This window comes from Acanthochromis polyacanthus, chromosome 4 (genome assembly GCF_021347895.1).
Source record: "Acanthochromis polyacanthus isolate Apoly-LR-REF ecotype Palm Island chromosome 4, KAUST_Apoly_ChrSc, whole genome shotgun sequence".
NCBI classification, from domain to species: Eukaryota; Metazoa; Chordata; class Actinopteri; family Pomacentridae; genus Acanthochromis; species Acanthochromis polyacanthus.
In genome coordinates, this window is record NC_067116.1 from 19,164,304 (window position 1) to 19,184,050 (window position 19,747).

The 19,747-nt window shown below is 39.6% G+C and overlaps 1 protein-coding gene across 1 annotated transcript in view; it reads right to left on the reverse strand.

Moving 5' to 3' along the window:
* The window catches only part of dock7 (dedicator of cytokinesis 7), a 57,100-nt gene that overhangs the window by 18,076 nt on the left and 19,277 nt on the right, over positions 1-19,747 (reverse strand). Inside the window, 17 exon segments of the mRNA XM_022206621.2 lie at positions 654-823; positions 1,442-1,581; positions 1,774-1,880; positions 1,883-1,940; positions 2,407-2,520; positions 2,684-2,824; positions 2,924-3,019; positions 5,271-5,360; positions 7,024-7,116; positions 8,152-8,321; positions 8,853-9,017; positions 9,213-9,444; positions 10,439-10,525; positions 10,784-10,885; positions 11,159-11,297; positions 13,677-13,747; positions 14,001-14,118. Coding sequence (XP_022062313.2) covers positions 654-823; positions 1,442-1,581; positions 1,774-1,880; positions 1,883-1,940; positions 2,407-2,520; positions 2,684-2,824; positions 2,924-3,019; positions 5,271-5,360; positions 7,024-7,116; positions 8,152-8,321; positions 8,853-9,017; positions 9,213-9,444; positions 10,439-10,525; positions 10,784-10,885; positions 11,159-11,297; positions 13,677-13,747; positions 14,001-14,118 — 2,093 coding nt within the window.

Sequence of the window (19,747 nt, forward strand, 5' to 3'; positions counted from 1 at the left end):
AAAAATGATATGAGCATGTCATGGATGCAAAGAACTAGAGCCAATGTCAAACGCTTATGAGTGTGTCATTTAAGTACAAATCATGGAATACTACTTAGACAAAATCTTATGAGAAAGAAGGCCTGGGCAAACAGGCACACTGGGGTAGGGGGTTAGGAGAGAAAAAGAAGTGTGATCGGGATGAACTGAGTTTAGAGATTAGCTGGTACATGATGTTAGGGGCAACACCCTTTACAGGTCAACTGATAGCCTTCCAGGTTGAAAGGGATATGCTATTAGAGGTCACATAGAACGCCACCGCTGCATTCGTTTGAAAAGCTCAGGATTCAGGATATTTGGCATTTTACCACATTACATCTCAAAAGCTCATCTTTGCCAAGAAGTTACATTGGTCACTTTTGATTTTGAGTAAAGGAAACTCTTAAAAGAGTGCTGGTGTCTGCACAGCAGGAGAAAAGTTGGATATTACAGAAGACATAACAAAGCTGCACATGTCAAACATTTGTATTCCACAGTAATGAATAAATAGTTCTGTTTTAAAAGGGTTTTCAGTTAACTCCCAAAAATCTCCACTGTAAACGTTTGCATGTCTGGCAAAAAAGTCTGTGGCCTCTTTAAAGTACTTAGGGTTAAAAATAGCTCATCATCTGTACCTGTAAAGTCATGGAGTTGTGGCAGTGTTTCCATGACGATGCCAATGAGAGGCAAGTAAAGCATGGCGACTCGGGCCTTGACCTCAGGATCAGCATAGCGCGGGTCAGAGTCATGGCTGGACAGGAGGTTGTGAACAACACTCACCACTTTCTTGTGTAGACCAAACATCCTACAGTATAACAGAAAAAAAGTTATAACATGAAAACAAAGGCAAAATGAGTAGTTGAATTTTATCTGAAGAGCAAAAATGACAATGAGAGAATGAGGAGAAAATACTGCATAACCAGAATCCGCTCATATGTTAAATATATCTGTAGCAATTCATCAGCAAAGACGAGAAGTAAAAGATGGATGTAGACTCTTGATCTGAGAAGTGAAGTCAATTCAGAAGTACAGAAGCCTATCAAAAAATGACCCCATTTCTCACTTGATTTATTACCTCAGCAAACATTTTCCAAATGAGTTTCTGATCCTAATTGCTAATTTCGCTCATTGCATCTGACTTTGAAAGCCCAACATCTTTAAAAGCAAACTGCAAACTTGAGGCCTTAAAATGGTAGTCCACAAAACAATGGGTGACATAACAGTGCCTATATCTGTCCTGTGTACACAATCTTTATCAGTCATGTTGAAAAGTAAATGATCACAAGCTTATCTCTGATTAACAGAAGCAAAGGTAACAGCCTGAAGATGTAATGTTCCTCTCACCACAACACTTGGCAGTTTAACTGGCACACAAACAAATAAACACAATTCTTGTTTAGACAGTCTTGACAAACACACTAACCCTTCATTGTCTGGGTCCAGTATCACTGACAGCTCAGATAGGACTAGTCCAGCCAGATAATGCTGCTCTCTGAATGGGACAGACAGCTCAAACATGTTGGCTATCTTTTGGTCCTGGACATGTGTGGAGAACCCAGAGCTCTGCGGGAGAAGAGAGGGAGTCCAAAGAAGAAAGTCGCCATTATATATATTCTCTTTGTGAATATTTTTAATTGCAACTAAAATTGAGCAGTCTTCTGAGATTTTACTTGTATTTTTAATGATCAAATCTGGTGATAAGTATGATTTGTGACAGGACATTGTAAAGTCTCCCTCCACCTCTTTTTGTCTGACCTGTGAAGTTGCTGATGACACAGAGGGCGAAGGAGAAGCAGGTGGGGTGAGCAGGCTGCAGGGCAGATTAAGGGTGACGTAGTGTTCATGACTGCAAACAATTCTTAAAAATCCAGCCTCAAAGACTCCAAGGTTGGGTTCTGCAGAGCATAAAGCTTTGTGGACACCTAGAAAGAAGAAACAGTGAACATTGATGTATATTTTTAAACACTCGTCTTATTTAAAAATGCCTTCTTTATAAAAGGACGAATCGTCTGATATTCTTATGTCTCTGTCAGCCAGTCAAGTTACAGTTCACTTCTATGTCTGTCCAGACTCATATGCTTTACATACATTATGCCATGGGTATTGTTGGCACAGAGGAATACAAATGGGAGTATATGCAGTCAAAATACCTGAACTATTATATATAGGCCATCACAAACTAGAACTCAATAGTTCCAAAATGCGTTATTTATACATCTTAAAATGAACATAAATCACAAAGAAAAGGAGATCTGCAGTTCAAACTATTTATTTTACAAACTCTTGCATACCTGCACCTACACATTGATGTGAATGGAACTGCATTATCCTGCATGAATTAAAAAAACACATATTAGACACATGTGAAAAACAAAATAAGAAACCTACCTGTTTCCAGTATGCCTTGATTAGAGTGAAGACAAAGCCTCGGTCCATGACTGACAGCAAGTCATTGAGAAAGAAGGCCAGGCTGGTGTTTAGCCTCTCTACCAGCTCCAGATCCTGAACAAATTTAAAAAAAAAAAACTCCTGAACCTGCTTTACAGAAAGGTTGTCTAACTTTTCTTGTAGGCAGTACTCCAGCCTGTACTCCAAAAACTGTGCGCCAATTGTTGATACCATGAGAGGCTTTATGCTATCATTATTTCATGAGGTCATTATTTACCTTCTGGAAGCGCGACACAATGTCACCAGCGATGGTGCTGACCAGGGCTGTAATGTCATCCATGAAGCGCTCAGGGAAGCGATTCTTCCTGGGTGACTCTAAGCGGTCAGTGAAGTAAAGGTGGTGGATAATGCTCTTCACCTGTGGTCAGTGCAGCAATTTATATGCATTTCAGAAAAAAGAACAACAGCATATGGAATCAAATTTTCTTTGCAATGTTTTTTAAGATTTCATTCCTACCATGAGTTCAAAGAAAAACCAGGCCTGTTGCAGAGCGCCCTCCCTGACGCTGCCACTGCTCACAACCCACTGGAGGGCCAACTCTTCATGGAAGAGCTAAGTAGGAAATTCAAGAGGAGAAGGAAGGACAGAGAAGGAGAGGGAAACGGAAGGCAACAGAGCCAGATGGAGATAATGTGAGGCATCTGAGGAAAGTATCCCTCTTTATCACAGCATAAAACAAAACTTGGTCTACATGTTGCATATATTGGACAAAGGATTCCAAAATGTATATATTTATGGGGTCTATGATGTAAAACAAAACCTAACTGGCAATACATGTAGGCTGGTAAGTGACATAAATAACTAAAAATCTGTCCTTAGCTCAAATGAACCTGACGATTTCAGTAGCAAAAGTATTAACAACGACGATGGTACATTCTCTACATGAAGGAAACAATACAGTCCAGTAAAGCTCCTGTGACCACAACACTGAAAATGAACTTTATTAAAGACAAAGTGAGGTTAGGTGTTTCAATTCAGGTTACCAAAACCAAAAGCTCTAAACAAATAAATCTAAAGAAAAATAATCACAAAGCTACAATTTTTAAGTGTGTGCAACAATATTTTCAAAATGATGCACTCTTATCACCATGCAAAATACTGCATTTTGCAGTGTAACACTCTAAAAATGCTATATGGCTGAAATTGGATTTTTTTATATACTGAGAAAAGAAATTCTATTTTTGCATGGCAAGAAAAAATGTACTGTTCTGCTTTTCTTCTTAATATTTTGCACTAGTAACATTGATCCAGGTGTGTGCTGTTATGCAACATTAACATCCAACACAGTCTGGCTAACACACTGACTCTCGTCCTGAGTCTGGAAAGTCTTCCTTAATCTCGCTGATATAATGAACATGAGAAAAGGACAAGACCTGATTGATGCCAAATTAAAAATCTATACATGGGTTCAGTGCTGCCTGACACGTTCTGTTAACTTTATTCTTCAGGCTTTACAATAAACAGTCATTTCTTCTTCTGAAAAAAAAGTCAGCATTGACATCTGAGAATTGTTTAGTATGAGCAACTAAGTAGACTAGATCTGAGGGTGTACTACAGGCGAGATTAATAGGTTAGCTTGGTATATTGAGCTTAAACCCAGAGCTTTCAGCTTCATGACAGTGGCTTTCTTTTACTCTGGCTACATTACCAAGTAAACTGATGTTGCACAGCTAACCTGCTGTAGAGAAGACTCTGCTCAGACTCTGTGATTTAAATTGACTGTAAGAAATGTCTCCTTTTTACCAACTAATTTCCAGGCAATTCTCTACTCAGACTCTCAGCTGAGAAAATAGTTTACTTCTGCAAACCTGTTGCTAATTTATTTGACAAAAATTTCAAAACCTGGAATTAACATGTACAACATTTTCCCAGGTGCCACCAGGTGGTAATGATGCTAAAAAATGGTGGCTCTACTGATCAGTATTGACATTTTACTGACTTTTATTCAGTCTCTACAAACCATGTGTTTATCACACTACTCTGCACATTGACTTGACACAGATATTTCACCATGCTGAATGTATCTTCCAGCAACGTGCTGATAAATGTTTTCTCATTTGTCGCATTACTTATCTCTCTCTGCTCCGTGTAGGTAGAGCGTGCAGTTCAGCTGAACAATCACAACATTTCTGCATGTGATTGGTGGTCACAGCTGAGTCATTATTGACTTTGTAGCTGTACCAAGGAGCACGGATTTATCATTTTTAACAGGATCTGGGGCAAACTGCTTATTTTTGGTGAATTTTTAAATTAGACATGTAGAATAAGTAGTAGGAGTATTAGTAGGAGGAGAGTTGGAAAAGACAATTCTGTCTGTTTTAATAGTTTCTTTTTTTGACAATGGTATAATTTTGGTGAACCATAACATTACTTTATTATCTGTTGGCAAGTTTTGGGGTTCAAGGGTTATTATTAGTAAACTTAGCAAACTATATGCTGATAGCGCAGAAATTAACTGACTGTAGGATCCCAGACCTGACTGAAAGCAAAACTGTGTTCGGCTTTTCTATGACTAAATTAATAGTGCAGAATTAATGAAGACTTCCCAGACTACGTGGATACAGGTCACTGCACCACACAGTCAGCATTAGCCAGACGACAACCAACATTCATGTCACATCAAAAACTCCTCGACGTGTTCAGAACAAGCGGCAGATCAGGACCATACGGCATTCAACAAGACTCCACAACAACCAAATACGACATCAACCAATCCAGAGGCACACATCCACAGACAAGACAGGTGAGGAGGCGAAGAAGAGGTGGGCGGGGTTGGCTCCTCCCCCAGTGCAAGTGGCTCTACCTTTTTTGTGGGCAACCGTCCTGTTAAAGTTTGCAAGAAACTGGCGCTCTCAGTGTGCGAAGACATGCGATTGCCACAGCGCTCCATGGCCTATGAGTGGGATGAATGGAACGGTGACAGCAAGGTTAGTGGAGGAGCAACGGGAGCGTGGGGTTGCACCTTCATCCTCAGCACACAGGCAAATGTGTGTGCCGGGTCATACGCCCCCGCACACACATGCACACGGCACACTTTTGTGACCTACTGCACACACTTCTCATACATGAAGACAAGAACATTTAGACACAGGACAGGGCCACAACGCTTCAAAAGTGTTGTACCCATAATCTAAAACAGCTGACACATCAACAGATCAAGTGATTTCAGGTAGAGATGCAAAATGGCTGCATAAAGAGACATGTGGCCAAGTAAAGACACAAAATGGATTACTTTTCCTTGATTTTACAGCCATTGCTTCTGATGCTCCATTCTGCATCCCTCCAGTCCAATACAACACTTCAGAGACATAAAATGCCATAAACTGAAGCTATCCTACCATATCAAGAGGTGTCATTATTCAGAGGTAGGCTAAAATAATTTTCCATCCCAGGCTAAATGCAGTAATGCAAAGGCTCTGTCAGTCTTGGCACATTTTATTTGATGTTTTAATCTCGGTGTAATTCTGTGTTTACAATACTAAGAGTTAATTCATTATTGGTTACCTGACTTGCAAATTAGTAACAAAAGTCTTATGTCATGACAACTTAAAATGACAGAGGACATAACATCACATGAAGATGGAAAGTGAAGCAGACTTTACATATGTCGATACGCATTCACACTCACAGATATACCATGCTCCAGTGACATAGTGAATGGCATGTAGGGTTAGTAGAAAGGCATGCAGGTATACTGGCTGAGAGTGGAAGTAGTCCAGAAAGGAGAAAAGGAAATAAGAAATGAAAGGAAACAAATGTAAAGTCTAGTCTAGTCTGCCGACGGAAATGATTTCTAACACTGCTCTTTTTCTCTACCACTCCAACAATCCTCTGTGAAAAGCATACACACAGAAAGATCTGGTTTTAACTTTAACAATAATGGACCTCTGTGAACCGAAAATGGAAAGCAAACCCAACGTGGGGAGAAAGGGAGGTCAAAAATGTAGAAAAGAAGTTGCTGCCATGGATAGCTCTGTTCGCAGTTCACAACTGGCATTGCTATATTTACACTTTTCATGCAAATACTAAGAAAAAGAGAGGTGCTAGAGGTGATAAGCAAAGGGGGATGACACCTAAGATTCTAATGTGACAGCACAAGGGTCATGGAGGCGGCTGTGACTCCCATGTATGAGATCATGGGAGGGTTGTGATTTAAAGTTTATACAGAATACTGTAATATTCTGAGGTTTCGGCCTTTAATGTCTTCATGCTGCAGAAGGTACGTTGTGCATGGTTTTGAAATCTCTCTAGTTTGGAGAAACTTAGCAAAAAATGGCTGGCAATCACAGTCCTGTGACTTAAAACAAATGTAAGCAGCTTCACGGTAGGCTGAGCATATAGAAGAAAATTGTGAGCTATTATTTTATTTTTTAAAAGGACATAAAAATTGAAAATCTTACAAAGATTGCCCCCATATCCAACAATGATCTTACAATAAGTGACTCCGGCAAAGCCCACAAATAAACCAAAACTCTGAATATCGCAGTATCCTTTAGTGTGAATAAGGCTGTATTTGTAGTGAGGCAAAGTGGAGGAAGGGGCATTCATAAAACCACCTGCATGGTTTCTGGAGCGGACCCAGGGCTGGATCCCCAGGGGGCACTCTTACAGCCCATGGTGTGCACCCACGAGTTGGAGCGGTCTAAACCCTAGGGGTGCCAAGGTCAAAGGACACAAGGCAGGCAGGAAGCAAGGGAACAAGCGAGCAGCACGGGGGAAGGAGGAGGGAAGGAATAATGACAAGTTAAAGAGGTTCAGAGGTCAGGATTTCTGGAAGATGCCAAGGGTCCAAAAAGGTTAGCTGTGAGTAAATTAAAAATCCAACTCATCACCACAGAGGAGCAAAGCACATAGGTTCTCTCCCTTTCTCTAAAAAATAACTTCCCCTCCCTCAGAGACAAGAGAAGAAAGGTTTAGTTAAGTATTAGCAGCACAGGGAACATACATCAAAAACGGGGCTGCATCCATCATATCATGGTTACAAGTACAGCAAGACCATTAGAAAAGCACATTACATCATTCACTCACTGCTCATGTACTTTATAGGTTAAATAAAAAAATGTTTGAAGTAGGAAATTATACGAGACAAAATACATGACAACAGATAATTAAAATAAAATTTAAAAGGAAGAAAGAAAAACTACTGTATATGTCTTATGAGAAAAATCTGGTATTATATCTTTTTGACAGCATCTGCGTTACTGATTTGATTATGGACTAAATGTATGTTTTCACAACCTGCACACACTGAGCATTGTTTGTGCGCATGTGTAACAGTTTGCTGTTACGACGGTTAGAGCGATAAGATGTCCAAACGTATGTTTACGCATTGGCAATACAGTTTACCTATTGATAAAAAAAGGCCCTGGGTCACTGTGCACATGGAGGCCTCTTCCAGATGGGAGTTGAGGAATACAGATTCAGCACAACTACCTCACGAGTCTTTCTAAAACACATCACAAATCAATAAGTGCTGCTTGACTACAGCAGCATTAAGTAATTATCTATGATATCTGATATCCCAGTGGAGTGCTTTAATTTATATATCACTGCTGGTTCTGTTTACATATTAACTTTAAGTGCCTCTTCAATACTTTAACAGAAAATTGAACTCTAATACCCCTCAGATAAAAGGATTTACAGGTTCAAGTATAACAAACCGAGACACTGTTTGACAACCTTACCTTGCTGCCAATGATAGAGCGGACCTCATCGTCAGGAGAGGTGGGCGTACCGGAGATGTCAGGGTTACTGTTGCTAAGGCTACGGGAGCGGTTGAGGTTGAGGCTGGCTGGTCGAACAGCTGAGCGAGCCATGGTAGCATAGTGAACTGAACCTCCCAACCCTCCAGGGCCTGGGGCAACACAGAAAATAAGAAAATGGGACAACTGGGATGTGCTACTTTACCTAACCATATGGTGATAAACCCACAAGATGGGAGAAAATTCATAAATATATGTATTCTTTTATATTATTAGTTAAGCAACCACGGTTTCTTTGCAGTAAATGGTCTACACATACGTGTTAATACAGAGGAATTACAAAAAGTGGCATTATATCACATCAATAACTCTACTTTTTTTTTTTTTAAAGGGTCAAACATTTGCATACACATCAAGACATCTGGTATTGGACCATATCTACCTGTCAAAGATGAGTTGGAGTCTGTGTTGGACAGGCAGAAGACAAAATGGATGTGGGAGGGGAAAAAAAGCAAAAGATAAAAAGAAATAGAGGAAGAAAAATTATGGCTGGCAGGTTTGGTCATAGACACCCAGTGAAGGTGAGTCAGGGGTTGGATGAAGTTAACATAAAGGGAAAAAACAGAAGATACAGAATAAAGAAAAAATGTCAAAAAAATGAAACCACGATGACTGCAAATTACCTGGCGATGGAGAGTTGGGGTCGGTGCTGGGCAAGCGGAAGACGTAGTGGATGTAAGAGGACAGCAGGCTGTTGCGGCCATGCATGTCCTGGCTGGTGTCCAAGTACTTATGAAGACGGTTCACTATGGATGCCATGACCTCGAAGGACGCTTGGCCGAGATTTACTAAACACACACAAGAGTATTCTATGCTAGCTTCTTTGTACTGTGAAGCAGAATAAATGCATTGAACTGTCAAATCTAGAGCTTCAGGCAGCACACTTGACGCTAACTGTAGTGAAGAAGCTCAACTCTACTCCCAAGCTCCTCTAAAATCTGTGTAAACAATTCACATTTATTTACTGCAATTCCATGTCATACCTATCTGTCCAGCAATGACTGGTGGGCGCACTACAAGCAACACCAGCTTGTCGAGTAGAAGGTGAAGGAATCGAACCACTGGCTCCAGCTGGGAAGAGTTGAGTGCTGCAATGCTGGATTTGAGCTCCGTCTCCAGGTTGTTCTCCATGATGCGCATGTCTCCAATCCTGACTGGAAACATGTGCTCATCCAGGGCATGCACCAAGGCAAAGAACTTATCCAGGTACTGGTCCTGGGGAGGGAGAGGGGGAGGAATTTGGGCAAGGAGAGGAAGAGAAAGTGAGCAATTTCCTGGCACAACAAACGTTTGCAAGGCAATGTAGAAATGGGTATATACAAAGAGATGGACGGTTAAAGAACAGAAGACAAAGAGAGAAATATGACAAAGATGAACGGAGAAAAAAGTGTAGAAGAAGAAGTGAAGTTTCAAAAAGCAAAACTGTGTTACAGGTAGAGAAAAAGGGAAGCAAGTTTTAAAAAAATAAATAAAGTAAGCTTGATCTACTCCTCTGTACTTGTCTCGAAGCCGGTAAGTTGGCTCACTGAGTAAAAACCGCAAAAACGAACATTACTACAAGAACACAGGAGAATCTAGCGAGTCTAATCTGTGCCAGAAACAGTGATTTATGAGCACATTAGCCCCAGTTAGGCTCCTAGGGACCACAGTCAAGCCCTCCACACCACAGCCGACACAGAGATGGAGTAGACCTCAGTAAATTACTGGCAAGGTAAGATTCAGCCACTAACGAACTGGTGCTGGGAAGGAATTACTGCCTCGATGTGGAAACACTGAGTGGCTGTTTTAGCTTTCATTGAACTTTCAAATTATTACCTGTCTGGTGCTGGTGAAAATTATTCTGTGGAAACTAGCATTACAATATGCTGCTCTACTGTATTTCTGAAAGACGTGTTATTTTAATGGCTTATAGTTAAATACGTACAGCTGAAAACAACAGGCAACATGAAGCAGAGTAAGGCCAGTGTTATTGTTTGCACACCTGCAAGTGCACAAGGGTCCAAGAAGCATAAATGAATTCATTTCAATGTAAGAAGGTGCACGCAAGGCTCTGTGCGGGTGCCTGCATATTCTCTAACCTGTTGCAAAGTCTACGCAGTCACTATTCTACAAGAAAACCACTGCTAGAAGACCAAAATGGATGCTGAATGCTGCAAAATGCACAAAATACTGTTAGCTACTGTGAAACTGCTGTGTAGAGTGCTCTTACCTGTGTGTGAATGGTTGAAACAGTCACCACTTCCACATTGAAAACTCCTCGATGGTTGTCCACCCACTTCATTCCGGGAAGAGGAACCTCAAGTACAAAATACCAAGTAAATCCAAACAATACTGGCAGAATGGACAAAAAGCAACAAGAGAGGGCTACTGAACAACATCTCTTCTGCATATGGGATAAAGGCTGCTTTGAAGAATTTCTACCAATAAAAATTAGTGTTTTCTTTTTAGGGGATTTTTGATAGAACTCTGTAAATCCCTTTTTCTGCAGATAGGCAAGATCCCCTTTGGTCATTCAAACTTTAATAACAGTTGCATGCTTGAAAAATGGTCTTACATCTGGGGAGAGAACAGAGTAGGATTGTGGCGGTTTTTCAAGAGATACAGGCAGACAGAAGTGTCCCGTTCGCAGACGGCCATTCTGCAACATGGGGATCCACTAGAGGAGAAGAAACATATTGAAAGAAAACACAACAAACGAACAAAAAAAAAACCACACATTTAAAATGGTATTTTCTGTGACATCTTCAAGGCTTCACGCGTCCACACTGGTCTAAAGTATGCGTGTTGTTTAAAGGTTCGAGTGTAACTGTGTGTGATATATAAACATCGGTTTGTCTAATGTCAGAATGGAAACCGCAGTACTGCCAGGACAAAGAGCTGCTCCCTCCAGCCACAGTACTGGCTTGTGTGCTATCGTGGTTTTACCTACCGTGTATCCCACAGGGGTCTCCAGTGGTGTGTTCTGCTTCTGCTGGCAGCTGACGTGGTAAAAGGTGAAGAGAATGTGGTGGTGGTCTGACAGAGAGGCCGGCAGCTTAATCTTGACCTCATCATGAAAGTCAGGAGATCTGCAGAAATGAGTCGCAACAGTATAAATACTATTCAACAATTGTGTTAAAGGCTACTTTACATTCAACAAACTGACGGATTAGGAAGGGCAGCTATCCATATAGATTTGTTTCTGAGCTACACAGACAGGATAGTCATACAATTCAGGCTGCCATGTTAGCGTCATTCCACTTGCCTGAGGTTCTAATTATGTTCACTAAAGACTATGGATCTGTTCGAACACGCTACATAATGAAAACATGTCTGCTGTTGAAAGTCTTTATCTGCATCCAGGCTACAAGCATGTGACTGCTTTTCTCTGCTCACAGCCTGCTCTACAGAAAAACTTCAGTTTGTGAATGTGTGTTAAATGGTTAGTCTGTATTATTGATCATTACACTTTTATACAACTAGTTGTGGAAGTTACCGAAAGTGGTTTGATCAGTGTTTACAGCTAGGATTACATACAAGCTATAGAGTCACATGTGAACACATTTCCAACCCTGCAAGTATAAATGTTCAAATTCACTGACATCTCTGTGTGGTCTATTTCTAACTTGGGAATCTTTGTCACAAGACAGAGCAGGGGTTCATAGTAGACTGTCAGTGATCTAAACAGAAATAAATTATGTAACACATCATTATTCACTTCAACTGAATTCCTTTAAAGTCCCACAGGAGGACGTTTTCTCTGCAGGCAAAATAAGCCACTTCTAGCAGGACTATAAACAAATCCACTAGGATTCAAGAACGGAAATGACAAAAACTGCTTAAAAGGGTCACAGAAGGGCCCCCATTTCTCATGGGAACACACATTTTGGTTCTGTACCAAAAAGGAAAGCTCCTGAAGCAGCAAAAGCATCAGGAGCAACTTTTATTGCAATAGTAAACATAGTGGGCAGTACAAAGGTTGGTTGCTCTCCAGATTTTCAAAATATCTCTTATAAAAGAATTCATGTCTTTCTTTGCCTATCAAGTGTCTTCATATCTTCCATAAAGAGCTTAATTTTATCAGGAGAAATGCTATGCCACAGCGAGCAAATTGCAGGGTTTCTGCCAGAAAAGTCATTATGACATTAGCTGTAAGCAGCTAGGGGAGGCCTGGGGGGATGTTTTCATGGTCCACAGGTATGTGGTCATGGTATGTCACCACAAACCATGCACCATTGTAGCCAATTGTGTTTTTTTGTGATGGGGCAGTGACAGACTGATGACAACCTGGATATATTGAGGAAGATGAGTTCACCGACTGGCCTTCGTTGACTCAAGGAGAGTTGTGAATGTCTTCTTCTAATCGTCATCATTTCTATTATTTATTCATCTGACAAAACTGTCTATAGCTGTTCAGCTTTTATGATTGTCCTCTACATTACACCTAAATGTCAAACCTGCAAGGACCTGTAGAACTTATTATTTGACTGACTAGTTGAGGTAGGCAGGTGATGTTGGCTGTCGATAGCGTCAAGTGTTGAACGTCACTCTAAACCCGATGAGGGTACTGGGTACTGATTGGTATCGCGTTTTAACCAACACGAGTTGATGGTGAATGTTTCGACTATTGGTTCTACTTCCAATGGAGCCGCCACAATGTCACCATAGTTTGTAAAACATTGTATAAAACACATTCAAACAGTTCTCAATGTCTACACCCAGTTGGCCAGCATGCTTGCAATACACTTGCATAAACCCTATATGACCATTATCTATATGTACACTACTTCTATTTCTTTTGTCCTAATCACAGGGGTACATTATTCACAGATTGATTAATTTTAGCCATGAAGGTGTGACCTCTGGGTGACAAATGACAAACTACTGGATGTCATAAAAAACACCTAATAGTGGTCATAAAATAGAGACCCCTGAGAGACGGAAGAAACTTGTGCCAAGGACACTGCTTGACAGTATTGAGAAGATTGACTCAAACTGTCCTGAAAATAAAGACGTCTAAGAGTAGAGTAGAGTTAATGCTGATGCTGGACTTCAGGTGAAGTTTGGAATTACTGCAGTGGCCCTGAAAGCTTAAAGCACTGCTGCTTGACAAAATGCAAGCAAATCAGAAAAAGCAGCTTTCATCACTTTGATTATGATTATTCTTTGTTGGCTGTTTAATTATGTATTTGGTTCTGTTTTCTGTTGTGGAAATGTTTGTTAGATTTGCTTTCATTTTCCTCTATTTGGATGTAATTTCTCAGATTGCAGTGCATTAATCTCTCATGGCTACAGTACAATGTAAAAAGATGATGACATGAATGATACTGTCCTATATATCTTGTGTTATTATTATGAAATGGTAAGTCAAAATATTTGGACAGTAAATGTATTTTTTTTTTTACTTTTCTTGAGAAAAATTGCTACTTCACAAATTATATCAATCATAACGCACTTAATGAACTCACCTGTTATGGTAAACCACTGCAGTGTAAGCCTCTTTAGCGAAATCTGCACAGCTTGACTTCCCAAATATCACCTAATGGAATTTAAAAAAAACATGAAACAAATCCATTCATCCACGTTACAGTGAATTATTACTATATACTAACATGAACTTCCAGAATAATGCAGCCTGTCACTGCACTGATGAAAATAAGGCTTTAAATTCTTAAAGTCTGAAGTTTCTAACATAATAGAATATTTAGCAAAGATATAACATTTATGGTATGGTTGACTAGACTGGAATCAGTTCAAAAACAAGAATTGTGTTCTTGTAGAATATGACATACCGGCATTGCATTGTTTGGATCTTCTCCATTCATAAATTGCACTTTCACTGTGATGTTTCGAGCAGAGCCTTGGCGGTTTGCGAAGTTAAGACTCTGAGGGTTCACATACAGCAGGTTCCTGAAAAGACACAAAAAAGGACATAATAAGGTACATTAGAGATTATGTCATACCACACCCAAAGAGACGTGACCAGAAAAAAGCCTGTACAATACAGACAAATTAATCTAGGATAAAACATCCTATATCATAAGTATGACATTAATGCTTATGGTGTGGAAAATGTATATCAGCATTTACCTTTTTTTGCTAAAAGGCAAATCCAAACAGCAGATTTGGGCTGCAATTGAGGGATTTCTGAAATCATTGTAATCCCATGTTTTTTTTTTCAGTTATCAGGCCTTACATAACTTCAGTGAGCAGTAAGTCATTTTGTAGAATCCAAAAAACAATGCATTAGTGTCATGAAGCAAACATGAGTTCTGGAGATGTTAGTTGTGCTTTAAAAGAAAAAGCATACAGCTGATTTAAATGTATGAATACAAATTATGAGCTCTTGTTATTTAACTTCCAGTTAGTTTGGAATATCAAGCAAATAAACAAGTGAGTTTAATGTTTTACAGCTCATTTCATAATATCACAAAACAGCCTCTTAGAAATATTTATAAGAAAGATGAGATAACCCTAAAATTATTGTCATTTTCCTTCTTCTAAATGACCAGGGTCCACAACCTCGTACTCTCACATTTAAACCTTTGAAGTCGTTGAAAGTGCTTGCCCTAATTATCTACCATGTTACATGAACTGATCAATTCAAGGGGGAGAGGCCTCTGTGGTGGGTAAACCATACTCTGATTGGTGGATAAGGGAGGCTTGGCCTGTCAATAACTGTAGAAGGTGAAACCTAAAGATCCTAAGCTCAGTTTTTCAGAAACATAGGGGAGAAGAGAGGAATGAGAAGTATGTGACCTAATTAATTAATTAATAGGTATAATAATAAGAGTTTGTTACCCTCCTCAATCATATATTGAAAAGCAAGTACCATTAAAGTTTGACCAGATGAACCTGTTAGGAGGCCACTGGACAAACATTTTACCTGTTGAGCTGCTATTGTGGCAAATACATATAAGGTCCCTGTCTCAACAATATGTACAATTTGAGCACAGGGCCCATTGAAAAGACACAGCTACAAAATTAGCCAATACTGAAGGCCTTGCCTTAGTTGACATTTTGAGGTCTTGTGTAATATAAAAAGACACCAAGTGAATTTGGAACTCCTGGCGTAACTAATGGTCTGGGACTCCTGAGAAATTTGCTAAGGAGTCCGGTCAATCATGTCATGTACCGAAGGAGAAACTGGTGCCAATCACACCCAACATTTCTTGAACTTTACAGGAAAAATCTCTGTACAAGGTGTAGCACCAGTCTGACAAACCTAAAACTGACAAAGCAACTACTGTATAAAAAAAAGGTCAAATTATATTGCACATATACAAATTTTGGTCTAACATAAACATCATGATGGCTGTTTGCTGATTCTGCTTGAGTTAAAAAAATACAAAGCTTTTGTATTTCACAGTCCCGGTCATTGTTGCTAGCAGAGGTAACGGTACTGTACTGTCAAAAACACAGGTTACTAAACTGTTGGGAAGGGGGAGGAGGCTGCAAAATAGGAGTGTAAAGTAACCTAGGATCAGTTGACAAACCACAATGACGTAGTTGATTCTGTGGGGGACGGCCCCACAGAGAACACAGCTGGAACCACAACTGACATGAAAGCGTGGGAATCTTTGTCTGATCATTAGAATTGTATGTATTCCTTTCTTCAGTTAACCTCCATTTAGCATGTACTAACAGTTGTTGTGGCTGCTTTGAAGTGGGTTGTTGAACTTGAACTAGAATAGACCCCACGGCAAGTTTATTCTGGCAATGCTAAACTATCCATATAAGCACAAATGGAAGTGACTGCTGATTGGCCGGTCCATCTAATCCGATTTAACTTTGGTCAATCAATACACATGCCAAGGCAAACCATACACTGCAAACTCTGCAGCACTCTGTTAAAGTTGTAGGTGGCAGTTATGCACTTTCACTATTCTGGGGTACAAAAGGGAGAAACGTCACTGTTTACGAACTCTAAATGAAGACATTTACTCTCTGAGACAGGTGACAAGTAACTCAGTGGTATTGGGAAAGTTTCAAAGGTGGAAATAGGAAATGCTGAAAAGACTGAGACTTCCAATGAAAACTGCCTATGGCTACAGAAAAAAAAGCTAAAATAAAAGTTCATTCCAAAGCCAAAGAAAAGAGAAAGAGATAAAAAAAAATAAAAAAAAAAGTTTTCTCCTGCTTTACTTTATTTACAGTCCAACTTTCTGTGATTTATTCTTCAGAATACTGTCAACAAGCCAAATTTCATGAACAGTTAATTTTACATATATCATCCTGAACCAATGAAATGGATCTGCACACAAGATCCATTAATGTAGAGGATGTGTGTTTATTCTACAGTCTTAAATGCTATGATAGTGATCTAGCACGACTGAATTACACTCCACCAGCACCAGACATTAATTTCTATAGACAACCCTGTCTCCAGTTCACACAGATTTTTCACATTTTCCTCGAAATCAATACGATACCAAAAAAACGTGTCGGACCTGGTAAGTTGAAGGTTGAGAGTTTTTGTGGGAAAAGGTGAGAGATGATAGTACAAGTAGTTTAGAAAGAATTTAAAACTAATTTTAATCATTTTTGGTCCAATGCCGCATATAGTCTCTTTTGAGCTTGCAGAATTATATATAAAACTGTAATTTACTTTAAATCAAGCTAATAATTCTGTCTAAATGCATTGAAAATTCAGGCATTTTCCATTTAAAAACAATTTTCATTCCACTGAATGACAAAGTGAACTATATACAGATGAGTGGAAAAACCTAAGAAAAAAAACACAAGCCTTTGACCCCAGCTGTGACCAGATATGGTGGCTCTGTTACGTTGTGAGGATATTTTGCAGCCATAGCTTTGGTCCACTTGTCCCCAGAGAGGGAAGGGTCACTGGAAATCAATAGAGTTCTTTAAGGTGATTACTTTTATCCTATGATGAAACATTTCTGTCCTGATAGGCATAATCTCTTCCAGGAAAGCAATGTCAACATCTAAAGGGCACAAGGAGTCACTAATAATTTGATCAGCATGAAAGACATATGAATCATATGCTACGGGCTTCACAGTGACCTGATCTCAAACCAATTAAACACAGATGGGAAATTTTGGACCGACATGTTTGACAGCATTCTCCATCACCATTATCAAAACACCAAATGAGGTAGTACCTTTTCAAAGAATGGTCCTCCATCCTCCCTCTATAGTTATTTTTATGGACATATAGGTATATCAAATAATGCAACAAAAAAAAGGCAGACTCATCAAAGAGTCATCCTCTCACCCATAGGCAACATAAGAGGGAGCTAAAGCATACAATTACAATTTTTAGAACACATATCACACAGTAACTCAGCAATTGCGAACATGCTTCCAAAAAACAAACTGAGAACATGACACAATTAAACTGACTGTTAAAGGAATTCAGTGCCATGTTTGTAAATTTGTTCAGTAAAAATTTCACTGCAAAACTGAACTCGAGCACAAACATGGGTAAACCATGTAAGCTCCAGAGAGAAAGGCTCCAGCAGGTTAGGTTCAAGCTCTCTAGCCTCCTGCTGTTAAGCCACAGCGCTAACCACTGTGCTGGAATAAAGGACAGTGAATGATGTTACCAGCTTTATGCTGATGAAGCAAATTCCTGGCGCACATACTCATTCATGTGCAATTCTTCTTTTCCATACCACCCTTGCTTTCTGCTCTGCTTACATATATTTAAAATAAACTGCATTACTGAGAGCTCAGGTTAGAACCACAAATTACTAGAGAGAGCTCATTAAGACGACTATGTGGTATTTTAAAGTGCACTGTAACAACCAGGGTGCTAAAACTTTACGCCAAAGCCAAACATCCCAGCATTTTCTGCTATTTGCTAGCTGGGACCTCTGCTCTGTTACTGCCATTTTTGTTCAATGACAATGTTCCATGGCAACCGCAATAACAGCACAGGACATAACATCAGAAGTCAGAGGAAGATGCAAATACTGTAGGATGCAGAGGGAGAATGAAGCTATGAGGGAAAAGAGAGGCATACAGACAGCAGGCACTGATGGAGAAAAGGATACATAAGCTGAATCTCCTATCATCACAGACAATGTGAGATCACTAGACAATGAGACAGACAAGCTAACTGCCCTGGAGAGGAATCAGTGAGAGTGTGAGAGTTTCACAGAGACATGGCTCCAGGAATTACTCCTGATCGCATCATTAGCATTGATACATTTCAGACAATTTGAGCAAGCAAGAATAAACCCATAAGAAGTGAGGAAAGAAGCAGACTGATTTCTTTTTTATCAACAATAGAAACAGCAAGCTGTTGCTGTGCTACCCTGGTCAAACTACCATGAAGGAATATTTCTGCAGGCCAAATGCTAAATTGCAAGCTGCAATGTTACGTCTGTGCTACATACCCAGTATTTGCATTTCATCTTGGTTGTTAATGTTCCTGTTAATGTTAACACTCAAAGACTCTAGACAAAGCATGAAAATGCTTTCTCATATTCTTGTAAAGTTATACAACTGTCTCAAATTTGATTTTCTGTTGCAAAGCAAATTCCTTTTGGAGAATATTAAGTGTATTCTGAACCTGTGTAACACTGTGAATGTTTTTTTAAATAATGTGACTGATTATCTTACCTGTGAAAACAGACGTCTTTTGACAAGTGAATCAGCTAACATATCTTTGACTAATTTAAAATCTTTATTAGTACAACCAAGAAATTAACCCCAAAAAAACCCACACAAATTAACAGAAATGCTAAAAAGAAAAGGGGGAAATTAGCAAAATTTATAGACAAAAAAACAAATTCAAGCAGATCATGTATGAAGCTATAAGTCTTATTTCAGAAATGTAGAACCATGAAAAGTGCCAAAACTATAATATTTATACTCCAACTAAATAGTAGACCCAGTAATTTTACTGATTAGCCCCCTCCTTTCTCTGGTTAAAGGTTGGCATATTTCACCAACACTGCAAATCTGCATGAAACAACTTACTAAGAATTTCCCATAAAGACAGTTTTTTTTACGACAGAACTCTGTGCAAAGGAATGATCCTTTAAAAGCTGCAAGCTAATCGCTAAACCATATAGTCCCCACTTCATGTCTGGTGACATTAAAAAAATATCACACAAGGCATGACAAACCTGAAAAAAAATGACAAGACTGAGCAATAAAACCATGATGATGAGTACACACTGTCCAAACTCCCTAACATCATTCATGCCCAGAAGCTCAACCCTGGCACAGATGACAGGCCCACTCCCCTCCCCACACAAAAGGAGAGCCTGGTGCGAGGCTGATTCAGCAGGATGCTAAATCAAACCCAGGAGCATTAATTACACACAGCATTATCAATCAGAGCAAAGTGTGTGCAGGGTTATAAGGTTTGAGATTGATCAGACTGACGATCCATCAAAAACAGCGATGGCCATTGTTGGCTTTCTGCTGATCAGCTAAAGTGCTGCACCACAGATGGAGAGCAGTGTAGGGTAGGGTGTGGTATGGAGAGGGGATTGGGGTTAAATGGTTAGCAGAGAAGGGAGGGGTGTATATGTCATTTGCTCACTGCTGTGATTTGTTTGTT